Here is a 17,103-nt window from a genome sequence, read left to right on the forward strand (position 1 = left end):
GGAAAGGGCTGTACTACTTGCAACAATACATTTGAATAAATTCAACGGTACAAAATAACTGACATAACCTGCAATTACTGGCCGCAAGTCAATGTACAATTTTGTTAATGAATAGCCCTGATCCTGCTCTGCAGCGCCATGTTGTTCATCAGTCTGTCAATATAACTGCTTGTACTGCAAGTGCGTCTGCATACAAATAAGACTCTTTGCAGCCTTCAGTTATAAAGTCCAATATTATTTAAGTGCTGAGTCATTTTGTTCTGTTTCCCAGGCCACCTCCTCGGTCCTTCCCTTGAACATGGAGGTGATGATCAGTCGCTACGCCCACCTAGCTTGGCGCCGTCGCCATACTCGTCCCCTCTACTGACACCTCGACTCGGACACGGTGGCTCAAATGAGGCAGGCGAAGGTAACGGGTTCTCCCTCGCCACTCAGCAGGCTCTTGGGAGCACAGAGACGCTCAAGAAGGGCGGAGGCGACGAGCAGCTCCTGAGCAGTTGTGAATCAGCCAAGACGATCTGTGAGTCTAAGGACATAGGGGAAGGACGAGCCCTGCGCACTCCTTCCATCAGCGTGGAGGAGGAGCGGGACGAGGCGGCGGAGGTGGACAGCCTAGCTGAGGGCAGCGTTGGGGTTGCAGAGTCTGAGGACAGGTTCGACTGGGCCAGTGACGAAGTGCCGCGCCGCCCCGACAGCTTGAAAGGCATCCAATCCTTCCAGAGGAGCCACAGCAATCTGGCCAGTCTGGGCCTCGCCTTCCCAGCTCCAAATGGCTCGTTGGCAATCGGTCGCTGGCCCAATTCGGCTGAACGAAGCTCCATGCCTGAAGACTGGGAGAGCTACACCTACTCTCCTGGCTACGAGAGGGCGCACAGCAAGACTGAGTCCAATGACAGGTATGCTGCCATAGTCATGGTATTACTATATCTCAAGAAAATACTCTCAGGATGAAGGTCTGAATGCTCAATATCATTACAAATGATCATATTAATTAAGTCAGCCCGTACCAAACCTTACAGCGAGCACTGACACATGCCCATGTAGGGATTGTTCTGGTACATAACTCGCAAGAAAGATAAACACCTCGACCACTCTGCTTGATAAAGAGGAGCTGTGTTGGGATTTGCATAATCTAAATACAACATTTGGTTATGGTAATAAACCTTAGCCAACTTTGAAAATGATTTGTACTGCAGTGACAGTTTCACTTTATGTCTACCTGCAGGGCCAGCCAGCTGCTGACATAAGATGATAGGAAATTAAAAAATGATTTATTCCTTGTAATCCTGTTATTCCTGTTTTCTCAAAGTCACCTTTGTCTTTTTATTAGACACAATATAGGCTGTCAGACAAGAAATACTTCACCCCTAAAATTATCATTTGTATGTCATTACTCAACCTGTGCTACCTTGAATTTGTGAGGAACAAAAAAAACAACGGCTTAAATCTAAATTCATGGCAGGTGTTTGTTTTGTATTCTGTTTCTTTAACTACTCTGGCAGAATCAATGAAAATAGATACATTCAACAAAGTCTGAGTACGACGGTTGTTGTGTGTACTGATGAGGAAATCCAGCTAACTGTGTGAACAGCTGGCTGTATTTCCTCTAATGCAGCACTGAAGTCAAAGTTGTGTTCCTCAGGTCCTGCACCGAGGACTGCCTGGTGCTGATCTGCTGTGGACTCTACGATCTCCTGAGGGGCATCTTGCTGCTGTTGCCTGACCTCATGCTCGAGGAGGTGATGGACAAGCTCATCCAGCCAGAGGCACTCATTGTCCTGGTCAACCACTCGTCACCTCTCATCCAACAAGGCGTCATGAAGGTTGGTGCAATGTCGTCTTTGATGAGTCTCGAAGACTGTGCAGCAAGGTGATCTGATTTTCGCACCAGGAGTCAAATTTTACTGGACTTACTGTGTGAGGCTGGTAGATAGAAAATGAGAAATGTTTTTGCTCATTTCCATTCTCAAAAGTCACATTTACATTTTAGAGGTGCTGGTAAGCAGATTTTGTTACCTTAAGACAGAGCCAGGCCAGCTGTACATTCTGTTTTCAGTCATTATGCTAAGCTAACAAAGCTGTAGATACAGTTTTTTGCAACGCGAAAATTTTGTTTTTGAAAGGTTGAACGCCGATACCAGGTGTAAACAGCATGAATAGGCATGCAAAACAAACTGTACAGTACGAGAGCGGTATCAATCTTCTCATCTATGGAAAATATTGAACTATTCTGTTAATTTGTTCCCCTGTGCCTCAAGATCTTAAGAAAAAATGTTGTAGTCTAAAATCGGTGCCAGCATGTTGGCAAAGTATCAAAATATATTGCCAGTGTTGAGACTGTATCTTAATGTTGCCTCATATTATTCTGCTCCTAGCTGCTGGATGCATATTTCAGCAGAGCCCTCAAGGAGCAGAAGGAGAAGTTTCTGAAGAACCACGGCTTCTCACTTCTGGCCAATCAGCTGTACATCCACCAGGGCAGCCAGGGGCTCCTGGAATGCTTCTTGGAGATGCTATTCGGACGGCCGGTGGGCCTGGAGGAAGAGTGAGTCCAGGGACAATACATGTACAGTGCACCACAGGCTGTTTTTATCTTGGAATATTCTGCATAGGATGGTCCACAGTATGAATACATGTCTTTGATGCAGACATATGTATGCACGTTGAATCACTTTTTTTTTTTTTTTCTGTATTTCTATCCAGCCTGGACCTGGAGGAAATGGAAAATATCTCACCCTTCAGAAAGCGCTGTATCATCCCAGTGTTGGGTCTTATTGAGAACTCCCTGTATGAGAACTCCCTGGTGCACAACATCCTGTGTATGCTGCTGCAGCTCCTCAACGCCTGCCCCAAGTTGGCAGACATCCTGCTAGACCACGGGCTGCTCTACGTGCTCTTTAACACCCTCTCCACCCTCAACGGCATGGAGAACGGGTACGGCTGCCAGAACAGAGGACGAGTTATTCTAACAACTTCATGGGTTTTGTCTTGAACCTTTGAATCATTAATCCTCTCACTGTTCATTGATCTGTTGTATACGAGTGGTGGACTCACTTCCTGTGCTTCATATTTTCTTCCTTTTCTTGTTCTCCCTCTGCAGTATTCCCCTGAATGACTACAAGCTCCTTGTGTGTGACATTCAGCAGCTGTTAGTAGCTGTGACCATCCACTCCTGCAGCTCTTCAGGGTCCCAGTACTTTCGCATCATTGAAGACCTCATTACCTTGCTGGGTTTCATGCAGACCAGCAAGATGCGTCGCACACAGGGTGAGGGATGGATTTCTAAAATTCAATACACATGCAAAATACATCAGTGTTGTCCGTGCGCTGCAGTTCTGGATGATATCAAGCTGTCAAGCTCTGCTGCAGAAAGAAACTGGGCTGGCACTTCATTATCTACGACCGCAGAACTCTTTTGAGGAAAAATATAATTTGAGAAATATCTCACATCTCCATCTTTTCACTAAATAGTTTTTTTCTCATTTTTCCATAAATTTGCAATTGAAAAGTATCTCTCCCATCGCTTCTCCATTAGCGCTTATTTCTTTTGCCTTTTTTTTACGTGATATAATCATTCTGTGATCACAGAAACATTACAAAGGCATTATGGCTCTGTACATGGCACTGTTTATTTCGGTGTGTTTGTCATTTTAGTAATTATACTCGACTGTATTGCTGTCCTCATTGGGCCAACTTGATGAATGACAGCAGTTTGTGAGAAGGTGTGTTTGAGATTCGATCATTAGCATAATCAACTACCCCAAAACTGCCATGTAAGGCTGCCCTCTCTGCTCAGTTTGTGGGCAAGTTTCACTGATAAAAATGTTACCCAGGACTGAAAATAATTTAAAATCAGCAAATTAAAACATAACATATTTATCAGAGTCTCTATCACATTAGGGGGAACTAAAATATTACTACATCTGTCAACCCTGTGTCCTCGCAAAGCTGTACAGAGACATAAAATGAAGAAGAATGGTCTGATATGAAGCTAGAAGTAAAACAAATAAATAAAAACTGAAGGAACAGAATATTAACTTCACTTTGGTTTTATTTTGTGGATTCTAGTAACATGTTTAAATTCTAAATTTATTCGTATTAAAGCAAGATTATTTGGTCAAATAAGTGTTTTTACGTCTGTGGAGATAGGGAAGACTTTCTCTGCGTGACTAGTAAGACGGGCCTGGACCCTCGTGAAATCCGTTCATATGTAAGAGAAAATTCAAAGTACAATAAAATTGGGGCATGCTACAAGTTCTTTTAAATCACGTGTAACAATGTGTTCGCACGATTCTTGCATGTAGCTCATCGTCAGTCCCTCAGGAAGAGGTTAAAGTCAAACGTGACAAAGTTCATTGTCTCCTTCTGTTTATTTCCCAGAGATGGCTGTGGCTTTGCAGTTCCGCGTCCTTCAGTCAGCGATTGAGTTCATAAAGACGACGGCTAATCAGGAACCTCAGAAGCTGAGCAGCTCTGTCAATACGCCGAGCTCTCCGCATCATGCCATCTATCAGAAGCGCAAGAGCATCGCTGGTGAGTATCTCAAATGGATGCGTCGGTAATCTGGTGTGCAGTTTTTCTGTGTGTCGAGGTAGACTCGACCACCATGTGTTTTCAGGCAGTTCACTGTTTATTGATCCTCTCCTCATCCCGATCTGAAGGTTCCATTGCCATGAAAGACTCCATTATCCCCCGCATCCCCAGACAGCACTACTGCTCCTATGGCCAGATCCCCCTCTCCCCTCCCTTCAGCTTCCTGTCCCAGGACTCCCCCCTCCCCTCCCCCTCTGGAGCTCCATCCTACATGCTCCACTGTGACGCAGGTAGCTCGGGACTGCGGTCGGCAGCTGAGAACATCCTCCTTACCACGGAGCATGTTTCCCAATTTTTACTGTGAACTCACCCTTTACCCTTGCACTCACCTCAGCGGTTAATTTGCCCGGTACTCTCGTGCACTACTGGTGCCTTTTTGTGTGTGTGTGTGTGTGTGTGTGTGTGTGTGCATGTTTGAATGCTTAACTAAATCAGTGTTAAGCATTTCCAGCACAGATGGCTCTTTGATGAGTGAATCTTTTTAATCTTCTCTGTGTGCAATGCTTTACGAGATACTTAACTTACTCTTAACTTGAAAAGAAAAAATAATGTGTGCTTATACTTACAAATGGCTTACCATCATGTTTGTCCAGTTTTCTCATAATTGCACATGCTGATACTTTGCTTGTAGGCCGGCGCCGGTTCTCTCTGGCCCAGACCGACTCTCTCCTGATGCGGATGCGCTCCGTAGCCAGCGATGAGCTCAACCAGATGATGCAAAGGAGGATGAGCCAGGAAAACCCCATCCGTGCCAGCGAGACTGAGTTTGTCCAACGGCTGCAGAGGCTTGTGGTTCTTGCCGTCAACAGACTCATTTACCATGGTAATGAAACGTCTCCCACTTATCTATTCTCGTCTTCTCTATATCTATATAATAGAGAAGATGAGAATACCTACTAGTAAACCTAACTTGCTTTCTAATCCTGGTTCTGTTTGAATGCTCTCCTTTCAGATGTGAGCGAGGACTTATTTGACCTGCTGAATATTCCTGACTGTCCAGACCATACGTTTTTAACGCCAGATCCAGGTGATCAACCGCAGGACGATGGTGGCTTCGCCTCCCTCCCACACTCTCCCATTCCCTTCACCCTGCCGCCTGCCAGCAAGAAGAGCTTTCAGAAAGACATTCTCAAACTCATGATGGACGGGATCAAAATCAGCCTGGTACGAGGACACGAAGAAGCCTTTTTTAAAGAGCTAATTGCTATATTGTGAGACATTGCATTGATGGTTGTGCTCTCACAGGGTAGCACGGGTCGAGGAGGAGCCCCGCATCAGCAGTGGCGGAGGATCCTATGGTCGTGTCGGGACACTTTTCGGGTCCAGATCGGCCGCCTTCTTGTGCACACGCTCCGCCCTGCGCTTCCCTTGTGTGACAGGAAGGAGTCGCTGGAGTTTGTGTTTGATCCAAGACATTTGGACATCCTCAAGGAGAGCCTCAGCCCGGGTCTAGAGGTGAGTGTGGAGGAAATGCATCATTAAAATCTATTTTTCACCTTTCACGTCAACATGGCCTTTGCTCACTGCCTAGTGTTGGACCCCCACAGTGATATATTTCTGGTTCTGGTCATTCTTAGCCTTCCCAGTGCAGACATTCTGTTGGCTTTGGGGGAACGTGTGAGTGAGAGTTCAGTTTATTAGCTTTGCTTGTCATTTTGACTCCTACAGACAAGTTTTCCAGGAGCTGTCAGGCATTGGCTCTAAAATAACTGTGATGGATGTTTTCATGCCGTTGAGCAGCGCCCTCACTTCACCACGGGAGTCTTCACTCGTCCTCCTCTCAGGCTTTGCTGACGGTCAACTTGCCGGCTAAGGCTCGTTTTCTGTCCATCACTGTCTGCGACATGCAACAAACACGATGAAAATGTAATAAGGGCTTTGTTTTACTCTCTCCCTCTTTAACGCAGCATGGTCCAAAGTTGTCACTGTACCTGTACGAGATGCTGCATGATCACAAGGACAGCCTCACCAAAGACGAGCAGAACGCTGTGGGTGTATTCATGACCTCGCTCAAGCTTTGTGGCCATCGCTGCATCCCTCCCAACACTCCACACAAACAAGACTTGCTCAAGGCTATAAAAGAGGTAGGTCCTACAAAGACAAACGGTCGTTGTTAAAGGGAAGGAACCGTTTCTAAAGCCTTTTTAGTCAAACTCAATGTTCCTGTTTTAACTGTGTGAAATATCAAATAATGTGTCTTGCTTACTTGTAATTTTATTCATACAGGAAAAATTAAAATATGAAGCAGAGGAGAAAACGAGCAAAGCGGCATGGGAAAAGAAAATGACCAACACTCAGAGGAAGTGAGTCGGGGTGTTTTTTCTTCTTCCTGATTGATGTTCAGCACATGAAAAGTTTGGTAAGACACAAGTCTTTGTTCTACTCTTCTATTCACTCCATTTGTTCTTACTCCTCTGCAGTCTTATCCAGAGGCTGGATGGAAAGTCCAAGGACATTTCAAAGATTGCAGCTGACATCACACAGAATGTGTCTCTGCAACAAGGTATGGAGAGAAAGAAAGTCATCCAGCACATCAGGGGACTCTATAAGACTGACCTCAGCGCCAGCCGACACTGGCAGGAGCTGGTGCAACAACTCACACATGACCGGTAGGCATCGACATTGATCTCTCGCAGGGGATTACACAATATTGGAACAAAGTACAATAATCTTCTGGTCATTTTCTTCTTTTAAAAATATGTAGAGAAAATTACATTCTTATGGGAAACAATTCGGTTTGTTTGAATAATAATATCATGACAATCAGACACTAACAGTGTTTTAGAATTCTAACTTGAACTGACCTGCTGGTGGCACTAGATGAAAGGTTTAGCAATTATTAAAGTTATTATAATGGGTTACGGGGAAGACATGTCCACACAAATGTCATGGCAATCCATACAATAGTTGGTGAGACATTTCAGTCTGGACCAAAGGAGTTGACTGATATTTGCATCGTTGAAACCTAAATGTTAATTATTAATTTATATCAATTTCTGTATTACGGCCTAGTCTTAAAACGTTTAATGAATTGTACAATCTTTGTCTTTATTATTTTTCTTTGAATGTTTTATTTTCTGGTTGTGAACACATAAAACAAAGAAAAAGAACTGCAGAAACAAAAAGCCTAAGCGTACCCTCCTATCTGAAAACATGGCCAGAATACATATAGTATATTGCAATATTGTTAGTATTTGTACATGCTTACCAAAAAAAAAGCAAATCCCCTGCTAATGTAATAAAATGTCAGACGGTGTGTTTAGGAACCAGAGAGACCGTCAATCAGTAAAGAGAGAAACACTTAGAGTCCGTTAGCTGTAGATAGTCGGAGCAAGTGTGTAGTACACAATGTTTCTGGGGACGTAGACCTGCATGAATGCACGTTAGATATAATATGAAAGTGAAGGATTTTGACTGAACCCTGTACCAGGGTTTAAAAAACTTTAAAATCCCCCCCTTTAACTAATACAGTATTAATGATATGACCTCTGTGTCCTATTTGTAGCTACGGCTCTGCAGTGAGGTTCCTTCTGTATTGATATGAGCAGACAAAATGATTGACAGGGCTGTAATGCTTTGTTTCAGGGCGGTTTGGTACGACCAGACATCCTACCCAACGTCCTGGCAGCTGGACCCCACCGAAGGGCCGAACCGGGAGCGACGGCGGCTACAGAGATGCTACCTCACCATTCCTAACAAATACCTGCTCAAAGACAGACGTAAGGCTGAAGGTGAAGAAACCCGTTTCTACTTATAGCAGTATGGCAATATTCTGTATCCTTTCAAGTGCTTAATGTAACCTCCATGTCTTATTTAGACACAGTTAAGCCACCATTGTCCTTCCTGTTTGAGGACAAGACCCACTCCTCCTTCTCCTCCACTGTCAAAGACAAAGCCACCAGCGAGCCCATCAGGTATCATTTTCTACCTCCCTTTCCTGCCTATAAGCCTTTAGTTAACATCATATCCCTCTCAGGAGGACACGGGGATCTGAAGAAGGCACACAAATGTCTCAGCTACACTGAGAGGTGTCTATGCTTTATTCAGATGCTGTATTTCCTGTATGAGAAATGTCTCTCTGTGCTTAGGTTCACCAGACGGTGCATCAGCGTCGCCCCCTCCAGAGAGACCGCAGGGGAGCTGCTGCTGGGTAAGACACTGACCATCTCTCACGACTGCTCCGTGCATAATATAGTCAGCCGGTAACAAAGACTTACATGGTCTCTCTCTCGCACTAGTGAATATTGCTCTCCCCTCACACGCAAGTGTTTGCTGGTTTTTCAGCGGGGGGGGGGGGCTTTTGTTTGTCTTGTTCTTGGTACGCCAAATCTTACTCTCCCTGCGATGTCTCACAGGAAAGTCTGGCATGTACTTTGTGGAGGACAACGCTGCTGATGCCCATGACAACCAGGTAAAGCCAGAGGACTGTTCAGGATTATGTTCTGCCAGAGAGGTATGCGTGTCCAGCTGGGCACTCAACCCAGGATGTGCTTTCTGTGTTCTGACAGAGCCTTCATGGGGAGACCGAGGCCCCCTCTTTCTCCTGGACGTACGAGGAGATCAAGGAGGTGCACAAACGCTGGTGGCAGCTGAGAGACAATGCTGTGGAGATATTCCTCACCAACGGCAGGACGCTGCTGTTAGCCTTTGACAACACCAAGGTGAGGCAAAGACACATTCAAAATGTAGGAATGTAGGAAAAAACACTGTTATAATTTTACACTAAATCATATCATCACTTTCAGTAACTCACTGAAAGTGATGATATGATTTTGTTGGACAATCGACTTTTAAGCAAGTCGGGGGTTCACAGCAGGTTTTTCCCACTCTGAAGAATCTATGAAGTACAGAAGTGCTCGGCACATGGAGGCAACACAGATACATCCTCAAATGATCTGTGCATTTTAAAGGAACCTAAAAAACTAAGTTTAGACTAAAACTATGTATTGATTTTTAGTTTAATGTCTTACCCCTATTGATTGGATACTCCTGAGAGTTGGTACACACACTAAAGCCTCCTCCTAGATGAATTGTAGTCTCTTTGGTGAGCCTCTGACTTCTCACCATCATCAGGGCAAGATATTCATTTGTCCGATACTTGTCAACTATCAATAAATGAATACAATGCATTAAAACATACTTTAACAAAGCTGTCACTTTGCATTACATTTGTGAGTTAGGAGTGAAACTAAACATGGAATAAGTGCTGACGCTAGAGATTTAAATAACATCTCGCGGTTCTTTTTGTTTCCTCGCATCAGTTCCGTGACGACGTCTACCACAACATCCTGACCTCTGATCTGCCCAACCTGCTGGAGCACGGAAACATCACGGCGCTCACTCAGCTGTGGGGCTCGGGTCAGATCTCTAACTTCGAGTACCTCACGCACCTCAACAAGCATGCAGGCCGCTCCTTCAATGACCTCATGCAGTACCCGGTGTTCCCCTTCATCCTGCGAGATTACATCAGTGAGACGATCGACCTGCAGGACCCAAACATCTACAGGTCAGTGCTGGAGGGCTGTTTATGATTGTGAAGGCCTTTGAGGTATATAATTAGAACATGAGACTACATAATGTTATGATGCTTAGTCTTTGGTATAAAGGATTTGAACATGTACCTCCTCAGTCATTGATTCTTCAGATCCTAGATCTTAAAATAAGTATCCCGGTTCATCTCTGCTTTGCTTACATTCTGTTGTCGTGCAGAAATTTAATCAAACCCATCGCAGTCCAGTCAAAAGAGAAAGAAGATCGCTACGTGGATAATTACAAGGTAAGCCCTGTTGTACATGTATTGTGTTTTTGAGTGTATTTGGTGTTCCGGTAAGAAAACGTGTGTGTGTGTGTATTTGTTGTGCAGTACCTTGAGGAGGAGTACAAGAAGGGCATCCGTGAGGACGACCCCATGCCTCCTGTCCAGCCTTACCACTACGGCTCACACTACTCCAACAGCGGCACGGTGCTGCACTTCCTGGTTCGAATGCCTCCTTTCACCAAGATGTTCCTCTCATACCAGGGTGAGTCACACAAGTTGTACTAAGAATTAAGGAATAACATCTGGAGAAAAGAAACCTCAGTCTCTAGCTGCATCGTCTTTTACAGTATCTTTAGTTTCAGTGTAAATGTTAACTGAATGGCAGGCCAGGGCTCTTTAACAGCAGATAATCGCCATACGTCTCTGAAAAAGCTTTTAGCAGCAGCGAGTGCCGCCTGTCTGCATTGACAGCTCCGTCTTGGTCGATGCTGAAGCTTTTAGGACTGAAATGTCGGAACGTCCTGATCTCAGATCTGACTGAGCATCACATGAAAGGTTACTCCATCTTTACCCTCGTCTCTCATCAACTCCTCGCCCCCTTCCCCTTCTCTTTTCCATTTCTTCCTTTCTTGTTAATTATTCTTCCATTCATCCGTCTCCCTCCTGTGATCCTCCGAGGCATCTTTTTATGTCACCGTAAATGTATTCAGCGAGCGTGGATTCTGAGGTCATGAAAGGGGATCTTTTCAATCAGTGAGTGGAATCTGTAATTAGATTGTCTTTGGCCTTAATCAGACCAGAGCTTTGATATCCCGGACCGGACGTTTCACTCCATGAACACCACGTGGCGCCTGTCCTCCTTCGAGTCTATGACTGACGTGAAAGAGCTCATCCCGGAATTTTTCTACCTCCCAGAATTCCTCGTCAACAGAGAGGGTAATCACTTTCCACTCCATTTGAAACCTTTTACTCTGTATACCCATCATTTACACCAGCATACATGTTGCATATCTTCTCCTGCATTAAAAATGTTTTGCCTTCACAGGTTTTGATTTTGGTGTTCGTCAAAATGGTGAGAGGGTGAATCATGTGAACTTGCCGCCCTGGGCTCGCAACGACCCCCGTCTGTTCATCCTGATCCACCGGCAAGCGCTGGAGTCGGACCAGGTCTCCCAGACACTGTGCCAGTGGATCGACCTGGTGTTTGGGCTCAAGCAGAAAGGCAAAGCATCCGTCCACGCCATCAACGTCTTCCACCCAGCTGTGAGTTTCATAGAAATCATTGAGAAAGTTGATGTTACTTACCAGTGTTAATGTCTGCAGCCATGTTAGATTTAGCCTTAGTCTTACTCTTTTAGATGGAAAGTTGCATTTTAGTCATTTCTTTCCTTCATAGTTTGTCTTTTTGTAAAAACAGGTTGTTGTTCGTTAACTAAATGATCACTGTTGCTCGCATTAAGCTTTCGTATCATTTTTCACAGACTTATTTTGGCATGGACGTTTCGTCTGTTGAAGACCCAGTGCAGCGACGGGCCCTGGAGACGATGATCAAGACATACGGACAGACACCCAGGCAGCTCTTCAACGCCTCTCACGTCAGCAGGGCGGGCCCTAAACTCTTGATGGAGGGGGAGCTGCCGGCAGCCATGGGTCTCCTGGTTCAGCTGGCCTTTAGAGAAACCCGAGAACAGGCCAAGGAAATAATCTGCCCGGTAATCTACTCTGTGGTGGTCGTGACTCTGACATCCCGCCGTGCGCCGAGAATTGACTTAAATACATCGTCCGTGAAATCATCATCTGCTCACCTGGCAATTTCCTCTCTTCGCCCCACAGAGCCCACTGCCGTGGATCAAAGGTCTGAAGTGGGGAGAGTACGTGGGTTCGCCCTCCGCTCCAGACCCAGTGGTGTGTTTCAGCCAGCCGCACGGGGAGAGGTTCGGATCCCTGCTGGCTCTGCCAACGCGAGCCATCTGCGGGCTGTCCCGCAAGTTCTGCCTCATGATGATTTACAGCAAGGAGCAGGGTAAGGAAGCCCGGCAGATGTGCGGGGTGTGTTGCACAACCTCCTGCTGACTCCATTAACTTTATCTTCTCTACTCTGTAGGCGTTCGGAGCATGCACAGCACAGACATCCAGTGGTCGGCCATCTTGAGCTGGGGCTACGCAGACAACATATTGAGGCTGAAGAGCAAGCAGAGCGAACCACCTATCAACTTCATTCAGTGTTCACAACTTCACCAGGTAAACGCCTGTTCAACTCTCAGAACACCAGAGCACCTGTCAGTGAAAGGAATCACGTCTCTCACGTCAGTGTTACACAACTCTACACTGAGGATCGACCAATAAAACGTCAGGTTTATCGTTTCCTCGGTGCAACCGTCTGCCTCTCTCTCCTCCAGGTGACCAGCTGCGCCTGGGTGCCCGATGACTGCCAGCTATTTACAGGCAGCAAGTGTGGAGTCATCACCGCCTACAGCAACCGCTTCACCAACACCACGGTGGGTTTCCATGGTGACGTCCCCCTCTAACCTTCCGCCTCCACATCAACACCCAATACATCCACCCACCCACCTCACATTACCCCCACCCCCCCCACCCCTCTTTAGACCGCCTCACCGTGCTCAAACGCTCGGCTTCATTAGTCACATCACAGTTGCCCTTGAAACACATTTCCAGCGAGTCTACAAGTGGGACTAGAGGTCTGCGAGTTCAGTCATCAGAGAAGCTTTCAGACTTTCATCGGCCCCCACCAATAGGCATCTAGAGTTCCTGTTTTCTCTGTCTCTGAAGGGTGTTTCAGCAACAATTGATTTGTGCTGTTCAGAAAATCCTTTAATTAATGGAGTTTGAGATACCTCATCCATGCTAACATTCAGATCTGCATGTCCTCTGTGTATATGGTCTCTAATGTGTGTCTTTCCATAGCCCTCAGAGATGGAGGTGGAAGCTCAGGTTCACCTGTACGGACACACAGGGGAAGTCACCAGCCTGTTTGTCTGCAAACCCTACAGCATCCTCATCAGTGTCAGCAGAGACGGCACCTGCATCCTCTGGGACCTCAACAGGTCAGTGTGTGAGATGTGGGGGAAAAAGCTTCTATTATGTCTTTTGTGCGTGATGAGAAATCTAGAGTAAAATGATGCTCTGTGTTTCTTCAGGCTCTGTTATGTACAAAGCCTCACTGGCCACAAAAGCCCGGTGACTGCCGTGTCCGCCAGCGAGACCACGGGTGACATCGCAACAGTGTGCGACTCAGGTGAGGACCGCTCTGCGTCCTCTCGGACTTTTATCATATCACTTTTCCAGACTGACACATTGTTGATGTGAGTTCTGACACATGATTCTGTGACTGCAGTGGGCGGAGGCAGCGACCTGCGTCTGTGGACGGTGAACGGCGACCTCATCGGTCACGTCCACTGCAGAGAGATCATCTGCTCCGTGGCCTTCTCCAACCAGCCGGAGGGCGTGTCTGTCAACGTCATCGCCGGTGGGCTGGAGAACGGCGTCGTCAGGTGACCAGGAACTTGTTTTTATTCACGTTTATGTGCTTCTTTTCTTTAGACAATGAATGTGAGATTCAGCGTCTTAAGAATAATTATTATCCTTTAACTTTCTATTTCATCCTATTTCACTTACAGCTGCTTTTTTTATTTAGTTGATTAATTTACTTAATAGTTTCATTACTTTATTATTTCTCCCTTTTTTTAATTTATTTTTAGGTTAAATAAAAGTTGAACAAACTAATTACACTTGTGCTGTCACTATATCAGTTTCACTACACTATTATTGTGGCCAAAATAATTCACAATAAACGATATCCAGAGACATTTCTTGTTGAAAATGATAACTTTCTTTATTGTGAGTTTTGTCTCTTTTTTTGAAAAATGAATTACACTCATGTGTGTCGGGCGTTTGGAGAGGGAGACGAAGCGAGAACATAAAAGAAAAGGAAATTATTTAAGAGGTGCCGGATTATTGACCCGACATTATCATACGTGTGATGTCAATATTAAAAAAAATGTATATATCACGGTTATCATCAATACCAGTATATCTCGACAATCCTAATTCCCACTGTTGTTCTCATATGTCTGAAATATTTTCAGGTTGTGGAGCACCTGGGATTTAAAACCAGTGAGAGAGATCACCTTTTCCAAGTCGAGCAAACCCGTCATCAGGTATCTTATCGGCACTACAACTGTGGTTTTTTGCTTTTATGTTGTGCAACTTGACACAATTGTAAATGTAATTCTGTCGTGAATACTGATGATAATGTCCTCTCCTGCGTGCCTCAGCCTCACGTACTCGTGCGACGGCCACCACCTCTACACAGCCAACAGCGAGGGCACAGTGATGGCTTGGTGTCGGCGGGACCAGCAGCGCATGAAGCTGCCCATGTTCTACTCCTTCCTGAGCAGCTACGCCGCGGGCTGACTGTGTGTCTGACGTTTACTGACTTCTCAGCAAGAGGAGCCTCCCCCTCTTCCTCTTCCTCCTCCTCCTCCTCCTCCTCCTCCTCCTCTCTGCACTGATGGGGAGGAGGACGTGTCAGCATGGCTTCAACCTCCCTGAACCCTCCCGAACTTTTAACTAAAGCCATCCTGCAGCTGCTCCCAGCATCAAGAAATTATTATAAAAATAGTATTATATGTATATAAATATATATTTATAAACATACTGAAGTGGAATGTTGGTGATGAATATGTGGCTGCAACAGACACTTTATACAAAATGCATTTCTGAGAGTGTGTTTGGTTTGTTAAATCTTTCATTATTTTTGTTTCTGTTGAGTTTTTGTTGTTGTGCAGAGATCCTTGCCTGATGTTGATTTTGCAGTTTCCCTGGTAAGCTGCTATATCGTCTGGCCAAAGCCGGACCCAAAGTATGAAGACCCCCGCCTCTCACCTCGGTGGCGCTCGCATCTCCCGCAGCGCGTCGGCTCACAGATTGCTGCCAGAGCTCGGCCAGCGTGTCCTGCTGACGCTGCAGCAGCGAGGAGTCTGTCACCGGGAGACGTCCCGCTCTGTGGGAGAGAGACGCCGCTCTGCTGGGCTGTCTGCTCCACTCAAGTCTGAACACTAGTGTCACAGCCCTGCATCACTTTGTATCTGAGCTCTCCGGAGGAACGGGGGGGACGTTGGGATGAATTGTTCCTTGTGTTGCCTGTTGTTCTGTCCTACTTGTGCATGCTACAATGATGCGGACCTTGACTGTTTGTATGTGGATGTGACATTTACTGTCAGGATGCTCCTGTATGAAGGCCTGCCTTGGTTGAACCTGTCCTGTTGCATTGAGGAATGTTGATATTCATTTATTTATTAGAAGCACCACGGAGGCTTGTCTTTCCTTCTTTTCTTATTCCTATGTTTTACTGGCTTAAACTGCTGCTTTAAATGCACTAAGAACCTTTTCACTACTTAATATAGTTTGCTGAAATTCTGAGAAAGCTATTAATAAACAGCATTAGACGCCTGAAGGTGGAGAAGAAGCCGAGAGGAATCTCCTGAATGCCCCCATCGCTGATCTACAAGGCAGGCTTAGTAGCTGTGCAGCATTACAAAACGGGTGTAGAGGGCGTGGTGGAGAGAATCATGTGCAGCATACTGAGGTTAGAGCAGTTAGCGTTTCCTGCTCTGATGAAGTTCACAGCTTATTTCAGATAACACTACACTGATCAGTCCGGGGAAACAATCCACCCAACGTTTCTTTCCTTAGCCCACCCATGGATCCATGCAGCTATTCTTTACATTCCCATTTAACCTACAGCACTTTCAGAGTCTGTTAGTATGTGTGAAATGGTGGTCAAAGCCCTTTTTTTTTATCAGCTACCATTTAATTCAAGGACATGAAATGAGCTTTGATTTAATTCCACTTACAAATCTCATCCAGAAAGCAATATCAGACATGCAATAGGTCATTTGTGTCATGTTCCATACGAAGTTTGTTTTAACGCAGCTGTGAAAAAGAAGTTGTTTTGCCTTTTGTGTCGGCCGCAGAGAGCCTCCTGTGATGAAAAATGATGTCTTAACTTTCACACTCTGTTTGACTTGTTTACAAGAAAGGGAATATTTCTTCTTATATCATGACGTCATTCCTTGTGTGGTGTTTTTGTTTTTTCCTTCTCAGCCCACCTGGACCCTTGTGTGCAGCATCAGGCTTGTACAAGAGCTGAAGTCACTGTGTTTGTTTACTGTTTTTCATGCTAGTAAATGTATCAAAGTGTGTGTCAATGAGAATCTCAACCTTTTCTTTTCTCTCAAACATCCACACGTGAGATTGTATGAATGTTTTTCCCCCCTTTTGTGAGAAAAAGACGAGGAAAACGGGATAATTGCCGATGCTTTCTGACACAGAAGGAAATACAATGTTTGTGTTAATAACTTAAGCTATGCATAATTTAGGATCATTGTCTTGAGTTGCTTAAATTGTGTCATTTATTTGACGTCTGTGCTGGTTTTGCAGTTTGGCATCATGAATTGAGGTTCTGAAAGGACTTGTTTTGTGTTTCTTTTTGTATGTACATATGTACGCGTGTGTATGTATGGACAAACCACGTGACGAGTATATTATAAATATATAAATATTTGAAGAAATATGACTACTTTGTCGTTTGTGTCATTACATTATGTGGTGCGTTCAGGGGCATCTTTAGCGAGAAGAAACGTTGGTGATGCTGCACAAATGAGTGTAATAAATCAGAAGCATGACTAGGAAAATACAAATGGATTTAAGATTTTTTTTTTTTATGTAGA

At 45.1% G+C, this 17,103-nt stretch overlaps 1 protein-coding gene across 8 annotated transcripts in view; it reads left to right on the plus strand.

Moving 5' to 3' along the window:
* The window catches only part of lyst (lysosomal trafficking regulator), a 55,848-nt gene extending 38,899 nt beyond the window's left edge, over window positions 1-16,949 (plus strand). For 7 of the 8 annotated variants that reach the window (XM_029449313.1, XM_029449307.1, XM_029449309.1 and 4 more), the window contains 32 exons: window positions 272-896; window positions 1,643-1,823; window positions 2,376-2,545; window positions 2,704-2,934; window positions 3,101-3,267; window positions 4,381-4,533; window positions 4,662-4,823; window positions 5,225-5,416; window positions 5,546-5,757; window positions 5,839-6,048; window positions 6,501-6,677; window positions 6,820-6,896; window positions 7,014-7,202; window positions 8,179-8,324; window positions 8,411-8,507; window positions 8,682-8,743; window positions 8,949-9,004; window positions 9,102-9,254; window positions 9,855-10,099; window positions 10,303-10,369; window positions 10,457-10,613; window positions 11,147-11,287; window positions 11,397-11,614; window positions 11,833-12,063; window positions 12,185-12,374; window positions 12,456-12,592; window positions 12,751-12,849; window positions 13,277-13,416; window positions 13,510-13,607; window positions 13,707-13,863; window positions 14,458-14,529; window positions 14,647-16,949. In XM_029449313.1, coding sequence (XP_029305173.1) covers window positions 272-896; window positions 1,643-1,823; window positions 2,376-2,545; window positions 2,704-2,934; window positions 3,101-3,267; window positions 4,381-4,533; window positions 4,662-4,823; window positions 5,225-5,416; window positions 5,546-5,757; window positions 5,839-6,048; window positions 6,501-6,677; window positions 6,820-6,896; window positions 7,014-7,202; window positions 8,179-8,324; window positions 8,411-8,507; window positions 8,682-8,743; window positions 8,949-9,004; window positions 9,102-9,254; window positions 9,855-10,099; window positions 10,303-10,369; window positions 10,457-10,613; window positions 11,147-11,287; window positions 11,397-11,614; window positions 11,833-12,063; window positions 12,185-12,374; window positions 12,456-12,592; window positions 12,751-12,849; window positions 13,277-13,416; window positions 13,510-13,607; window positions 13,707-13,863; window positions 14,458-14,529; window positions 14,647-14,785 — 5,351 coding nt within the window. In that variant the 3' untranslated portion in view covers window positions 14,786-16,949. The remainder of the gene's footprint in view (window positions 1-271; window positions 897-1,642; window positions 1,824-2,375; window positions 2,546-2,703; window positions 2,935-3,100; window positions 3,268-4,380; window positions 4,534-4,661; window positions 4,824-5,224; window positions 5,417-5,545; window positions 5,758-5,838; window positions 6,049-6,500; window positions 6,678-6,819; window positions 6,897-7,013; window positions 7,203-8,178; window positions 8,325-8,410; window positions 8,508-8,681; window positions 8,744-8,948; window positions 9,005-9,101; window positions 9,255-9,854; window positions 10,100-10,302; window positions 10,370-10,456; window positions 10,614-11,146; window positions 11,288-11,396; window positions 11,615-11,832; window positions 12,064-12,184; window positions 12,375-12,455; window positions 12,593-12,750; window positions 12,850-13,276; window positions 13,417-13,509; window positions 13,608-13,706; window positions 13,864-14,457; window positions 14,530-14,646) is intronic. The other variant, XM_029449312.1, reaches the window with a different exon arrangement.
* The last annotated feature ends 154 nt before the right edge of the window (window positions 16,950-17,103 follow it).

Source organism: Cottoperca gobio, chromosome 15, assembly GCF_900634415.1.
Source record: "Cottoperca gobio chromosome 15, fCotGob3.1, whole genome shotgun sequence".
NCBI classification, from domain to species: domain Eukaryota; kingdom Metazoa; phylum Chordata; class Actinopteri; order Perciformes; family Bovichtidae; genus Cottoperca; species Cottoperca gobio.